Genomic DNA, 7,391 nt, shown 5'->3' with positions numbered 1-7,391 from the left:
TGTAAACTGTATCATAAGCAAGCTCCCTCTTTATATGTACCCAATAAATCGGGCTAACATAAACTACCAGACATCATGCTACCTCTGATGACCAGGTTGGTTACATGGCTAAAGGCCTGGTCACAACCCGCCGTACGTGCGTCTGTGTGCTGTCTACGTGCAAAAACGTGGGCAAACGTAGGGCATCCGTGCGTGGTGAGTACCGCCTCCGTACGGAATCCTACGGATTTGGGAGCACGCAGACAAGCCGTAGAACTTTAAGTGCATGTAAAAAATTTTCTGCGTGCGGTCTGCGGATTCACCACCCGTGCGTGCGAGTACGAGCGACGTGCGTGCCCCGTACGTGCCGCGTACGGAAGAAGCACGTGTGAGTACGGCCTCCTTATGGTAAAGTTGCAATCGCACAGAGCTCGTACGTTGCAAGCACTTACCACTTGCGCAACGAACGATGCACGCAACCGCTCACGGCCAGACGTGGCGATCAGACCACACTCTTACACCTTGCGAAACCGTGCGAGTGACGTGCGTAGACGCCACTCCTTCCCCACGTTTTCAGAAAGAACGTAGCAGACGTAGCCTCCCAAAAAACGTACGGACAAAAAGCACGCACGGCGGGTCGTGACCGAGGCTTTAACAGTTTTCACGTACAGTACTCAGGCGTAATGTTTGTCCTTCAGTAGCGCAAGGAATCCTCTATTCTCCTCATTGTGTCCTCTGTCACTCTTCATGTATCATTGTGTAAGAGTGAGTCTGATGCATATCCACCCATTTTGCATCATGACAAATTTAATCACTACATAATAACTGCTGGCAGAGAGGATTTTTGCAAGAAGTAATGAACTAGGTAAACGCATTGTTGCAATTTAAATAAATAAAAATCAAATCAAATCAAACGCTTGACTGTGTATATTTCCAAAGCAGCCAATGTGGCGTGTAAGATTGATTTTCAATGGCCAACCCTTTTTGATATGTTACAACGGTGCTCATTTTAATGTAATATTAACCTGGAAAGGACGACCTATTTTCCTGAAAGCCATCTATAAATTGGAGACTCACTGTAAATTGTTGCAGACAATTCCAACTCATTCCAAGCTGAAATGACGACTGTATCTGATCCATTTTTAATATCATGAAAATAGCGTCAATATCTCAGTGGTGCACCTCTAAAATATAGAACCATTGCCAAATACAAAACCGTGCCTAGCGGATCGACATTGTCAGGTCACGAGAACAATCCGTAAATTCTCATCATTGATTTCCGTGCTTTAGACATGGCGCGTTGGCATTAAGTGAAATAGAAAACGCAGGAACTTAATTTCCCACAATATGTTATTGTCCCATGGCAGTCCTACGGTGGAATTTTTGTTTCAATATTTACTAAGCTTGATATAGTGAATGGATGCATATGTATGGCCAAGAAATTTTAATCACATCAAGGTATCAAATTGCAAAATATATCAAGGTATCAAAATGCGACGTAACTACACTAGATTCTGTATCTGTATCGGTATAGCCGGCATAACCGCCCTTCGGCGTAACACACCAGCTTCACAGGCACGCGGAGCGGTGGCAGCTAGCTATATCACACAGAACGGCTTGTTACACTCAATCTTTGCACATTTGATGATTGCAGGAGGTGTTTAAAGCTTTCTAGTGAGGATGCCCCAAATGTCCTTGGTGGAAACGAGTTCCAGTCTACGATAGTTCTGAGGAAATACGACTTTTTGAATACCTCAATTCTTGGTTGATAATTCTGATCTTTGAAAGCATGACTGTTTCTTATTCTTTTCTCTAACCTGTCTGTTCTTCCCTTTTCTTCCGTTTTTTCTTTCAGGACCAGGGGACCAGTGTTCACCACACACCTGCACAAGGATACGTCCTGCGCCGTGTAACGTCCTGCTAACGTCCTGGTGTGACCTTGCCGATACCGAGTATAGATCCGTTCCCGCAGTGAGAAATCAGCCGTGAATAATAAACCGCAGCTGTACCAGCAGTAAAGAACCGTGTAACATTAATCACAACCAAAACCTCCAGAAGATTCTAAAAAAAATGAACGGCACAAACAACACCAAAACGAATGAAACTGAAAAGTGGAACACATTCATTTATGATGATTCAATCACGGCTCTCCTCATCCTGGCGTACGGTCTGGTGTTTCTGCTGTGTATCATCGGCAACAGTGTGGTCTGCGCTGTGGTCATCAGGACGCCCAGACTCAGGTAAGGCCACACCAAGTAATTTTTATGGATGACATCAGCGCGCATTAATTTTCGCCTGATTTTGAGAAAAAAAATTGTTACCCTCTGACAGTGGTCAATTGCAACATGCCGAAAATGGACAAAGATGTCAGTTGTCATGCCGGAACGTGCATGGCAGATAACTATAAAGAGAGAAGACACGAAAAGGCTCTGATTAAATATTAATTTTTTTTTTACTTTGATGCAGTGATATGTGATGGTGGTTGTGTATATGTGATGTCCCCACTGAATCAAAACCATTTGTACAATGATTGAGTCAAAATTTGAAAATGTAGGAACCTTGTTTTTTCGGCCCGAATTTTTTTTTCGCCCGCGCGCATTAGATTTGGAGTCTGCAGAGAATGTCATCCATAAAATTTACTTGCTGAGGCCTAATCAGTAAACAGCCTCCCTTTTCCTTCTCAGCCTTCTGTATGTGGCAGTGTGGTAGTGACTGTCTAAAACATGCTAAAACTAATTATCATCAGTATCTTATTATTCCGTTAATAATTTTATCAGGTTGGTAAACGACTGAATAGCAAAGTTCTTTTTATCACAACCATTTATTTTGTCAAGCCGACGTTTCGATGACCGTCTGTCATCTTCATCAGGGCAATTCTGACTGGTTTACTGTGCACTGACACTAAATGTTACTAGGTGCACAATGCCTAGTATGTATGTCACAATTACACCACGTTCCGGAATGTATTGTAAACAGAAAAAAAACTAGCTTAAGTGCACTATGAACTATGTCACACCTTTAGTGCACAATGCACCAAGTAACATCTAGTGTCAGTGCACAGTAAACCAGTCAGAATTGCCCTGATGAAGATGACAGAAGGTCATCGAAACGTCGGCTTGAAAAATAAATGGTTGTGATAGAAAGAACTTTGCTATTCGTCTTATTGTTGTTTATCACTTTTAACATTCTCAAGACAATGTACTTTGTCATTGTTGAAGATCTCCCCCTACTATTATCTTGTAGTGCAGGATAGCTTAAATATTTTGTATATTGTATTCTCTCAATCTTATCTGTGATTTGAATTAACAGTGAATTTACCTTTTAACAAAATTTAGGACAGTGACCAACTATTTCATATTGAACCTGGCCGTCAGTGACTTGCTTGTCGGCATCTTCTGCCTTCCCTTCACGCTGATATTTCACATCTTAAACGGTAAGTAAGACTTAAGATAGCTGGTGCCTGGTGTCACTCTCGCGAGATCACGTTGTGAAGTGATTGGTCATTAATTATCCTGATGAAAGCGACATTGGTCGCTGAAAATTTGATCTCTCTGTAAACTGTGTGTTGGAATAAAGTTCAACTTTTTACTACGGTTACTACCAACACAGATGAACTTTCATGATAATAATCTTTTGTTTTCGGTCTTGCACAGAATACCAGTTTAACGACGCCATGTGCAAGTTGACTCCGTTTGTCCAGGGTGTCTCCGTGGCTGCCTCAGTCTTCACCTTCCTCATGATTGCATTTGACAGGTGAAAGAGTACTTTTCCTATCCTACCAGTTTGTAAGTTTTGGTTGGAGTACCTAGCTAGTTTGCAATTTACTTGCATATGCAATGCCTCTTCATATATTTTATATGATCACAATAACATACTTATTATGCATCGTAACCTTATTGTATTATTAGTTGATTGTTCTGATTTGTATTGATTATTATGTGATACCCTGCCTCAATTCAGCCGTATAAAGGCTGCGACTGCACGGGTACTGTTTGGACAATAAAAACCATTCAAAAGAAAATATGTGTTGCAATCCGTCCGTTTCCCTTCTCTGTAGGTACAAGGCGATCGTGTTTCCCACAGAACCCCGGATGACGCTGAAGGCCATGCGGAAAACCCTGGTGGGCGTGTGGCTTTGCGCTGTGGCGATAAGCATCCCGCAGATCGTTGTCTTTAACATGAGACAACATAAAATCACAGGATACGAGCCGCTGAATGTCTGCTTCGAGCAGTGGCCAGACGCCGTGTACGGACAGACGTATACGATCATGCTGCTTACTGTAGTGTATATCGTACCCTTACTTTCTGTCCTGTATCTATACGGTAGAATCTTCCATCAGATGATGTTGAAGCCAGGTCCAACGGCAAGGGGAAACCTTGCAGCTAGCAAAAACAAATGTACAGGGGCTGTCTCAAAGAAACGTGTCCGCGTCATCAAGATGTTGATAACAGTAGTTGTGATGTTTGCTGTCTCGTGGTTACCATTATACACTGTGTGGATGCTGCTGGATTTCGGTAACTTATCTGAAGAGAACAATAATTACATTCATGCCAACGTTTTCCCATTTGTACACTGGTTAGCACTGTCCAATAGCTGTGTAAATCCGATAGTTTACGGATTGTTTAATACGAATATTCGCAAGAATATTCGCTCAGCACTTTCTCTGAAAGACAGTAAAGATAATTCAAATAAGGCTTCTGGTGTGAGGATAGCCACATTGTCGCCAGAGGAAGGTAAGGCTAGCAGATCTACAACACCGACCACGCGGACCCGGCAAACTGCCCTGTTAGAGGAGACAAGACTGTAAAGGTAGAATTAAACCTTCTGTTACAGATTTATGTAACAAGCTTTTGTATCAAAATCCATATTTGACTCCTATGGATTCTGCTTTTTGCACATAGTCACTAATTCTCGTCATTAGGCCACAGCAAGTAATGTTTATGGATGACATCAGCGCGTGCATTAATTTTGAAAAAAAATTGTTGCCTTCTGACAGTGGTCAACATGTCGAAAATGGGCAAAGATGTCTGCTGCCATACCGGAAGGCTGATAACTATGAAGAGAGGAGATAAAAAAGGACTCTGATTCAATGTTTTGTTTCTTACTTTGATGCAGTGATATGTGATGCTGTCTGTGTATATGTGATGTTCCCACTTAATCAAAACCATTCGTACCATGATTGAGTCAAAATTTTAAAATGTACGTAAGAACCTTGTTTTATTTCGGCCCGCCTTGTTGTTTTTTCGCCCGCTCGCATTAGATTTGGAGTCTGCGAGGATGTCATCCATAAAATTTACTTGTTGTGGCCTTAATGTCATTCATTTACAAGTTGGGAAACCTGTGAATTTTAACAATTTCACTTCTTTAATGGTAATAGGTTGTTTCATAAAAGGTGTCATGTGTTGCGCATCTATTGCCTTCACAATGACTTATACGTGTTTAGAATAATCTCCAAGCAGATCTATAGGGTGACTGCTGAGACAGTATCAAACTGGACAGACAGTAGTTATTTGTCAGACAGTTATCATTTGCCACCGGTACCTCGAGCTGGTGTAAAAATACGATACTAGTGCATAAAAAGGATCCAGATAAAAGCGACTGAAACACGCCAAAAAAAGCTGAAGCCCAAACATCTGCTTGGACAGAGCGTATAGACTTGTACTTTGTAAGTTATTAACTATGATTAGTCCACCTTGCGTTTTCGGGTGAAACTGCAGCTTCCTACTGTACTAGTGCTAGTTGCCACGCATTTAGCAGGAATTTTCCACGAGTGCAGTGTACATATCATTAACTGGTGCATGTATATATTTCTGTATATCTTTTTGATGAAAGTAGTGGAAACTATGAAAATAGTAAACAACATATATATGTAATGAAAAAAGTCTAACGTAGAAAAGTCAGAGGGACATTGTACACATTGCTGTTTATGCATGGTGTGTTTGATTCTACATTTATATTAGCTTGTTAGTTATTACACTAATTATAACACATGATAGCGCACGAGACCTGGCCTCTGCCTTCTTCCTTATGGTTGACCTTTTATGTCTCAATAATTAGTGCATGCTATATCTTTCTTCTATGTTGTAACCGGTGCAATAGCTCGTAACCGATGCAACAGCTCATTGGTAGAGTGCTAGCTTTGTAACCGGGAGGTCGTGAGTTCAAACCCCGTCCGGGTCATACCAAAGACTTGAAAAATGGTACACACTTCTTTTTCTGCTTAGCACTCAGCACATATGAGAAAGAGTGTGGGAAGGTCAAACACACAGCACTACCAGCGGACCAGCCCCCTGCTGTAGTTGCATTGCACAATTGTGTGTCGCCCAAGGGCTACGAAATGGGGATGGGCACCACCCTACACTCGGGCAAGAGCACGGGAGACCTTCTTCTTCTTATGTTGGATAGCCGGGGTAATGGCACTAATGTGCACAATACACATTTTATATCTAGTAGTAGTAGTTGCACACAAAAGACTGCTGAAATCCCTACATATAAATGCAAGTGAGGAATCCTTTATACGGTACGTATTGCCGACATCTCAAAGAACTTCAAGTCTTTTAGGCCACAGCAAGTAATTTTTATGGATGACATCCACGCGCGCATTAATTTTCGAAAAAAAACAACAACAAATTTTGTTGCCTTCTGACAGTGGTCAACATGCCGAAAATAGGCAAAGATGTCTGTTGCCATGCCGGAAGGTGGATGGCAGATGACTATAAAGAGAGGAGACAAGAAAAGGCTCTGATTTAATGCTTTGTTTCTTACTTTGATGCAGTGATATGTGATGCTGTCTGTGTATATGTGATGCTCCCAATGAATCAAAACCATTTGTACAATGATTAAGTCAAAATTTTAAGATGTAGAAACCTTGTTTTTTTCGGCCCGCCTTGTTTTTGTCGACGTCGCTCGCTAACATTAGATTTGGAGTCTGTGGAGGATGTCATCCATAAAATTTACTTGCTGTGGCTATCTTACCTCAACCTACATTTGATCATTTGTCAACATTTATGCCTGAATAGGCACATTTATAGCTGAAACGAAGTGACAAGAGTCTTCGCACGGTTAGGCCATGTTGATTTGAATATATGGATCACATCCTCCGGGAACCCCTAAACTGATGCGCGCGTGCGAATAAAAGAAAGTTTTGCAAAAAAAATGTTCTTTTCATTATGAAATCTACGTGGTCATCAAGGTTGAGCAAATGGCACAGAATATGGTTTGGCGAATAATCTAGTCTTCAAGTTCATTTCTTTACAATTTCGCCTTTTTTCGTTTGATTGTGTCATTCTACGACATTGGTATAGTTTTTATTAATTTTTTTTTGTAACTTATGGTATATTTTTGCTCATTTTGCAACTGTTTTGTACGATTTACAGTATGGTTGAAAACTTTTTTTTTTGGTAACGGTCCG

At 41.2% G+C, this 7,391-nt stretch overlaps 1 protein-coding gene across 1 annotated transcript; it reads left to right on the top strand.

Annotated features, from left to right (window-relative positions):
• Positions 1-3,318: 3,318 nt before the first annotated feature.
• On the top strand, positions 3,319-4,787 carry LOC109473989 (neuropeptide FF receptor 2-like). Its single transcript, XM_019774187.1, has 3 exons — positions 3,319-3,412; positions 3,633-3,732; positions 4,037-4,787. The coding sequence occupies exons 2-3, from the start codon at positions 3,653-3,655 to the stop codon at positions 4,785-4,787; spliced, it is 831 nt and encodes a 276-aa protein (XP_019629746.1). The 5' UTR covers positions 3,319-3,412; positions 3,633-3,652.
• The last annotated feature ends 2,604 nt before the right edge of the window (positions 4,788-7,391 follow it).

Source organism: Branchiostoma belcheri, unplaced genomic scaffold (assembly GCF_001625305.1).
Source record: "Branchiostoma belcheri isolate BF01 breed outbred unplaced genomic scaffold, Haploidv18h27 scaffold101, whole genome shotgun sequence".
NCBI lineage: Eukaryota > Metazoa > Chordata > Leptocardii > Amphioxiformes > Branchiostomatidae > Branchiostoma > Branchiostoma belcheri.
This window is presented reverse-complemented; position numbering and strand designations above follow the sequence as displayed.

Coding starts and splice junctions, on each gene's coding strand:
- LOC109473989 (XM_019774187.1), top strand. CDS start 3,653: ATGTGCAAGTTGACTCCGTTTGTCCAGGGTGTCTCCGTGGCTGCCTCA. Junction 3,733..4,036: donor CTCATGATTGCATTTGACAG/GTGAAAGAGTAC, acceptor CCTTCTCTGTAG/GTACAAGGCGATCGTGTTTC.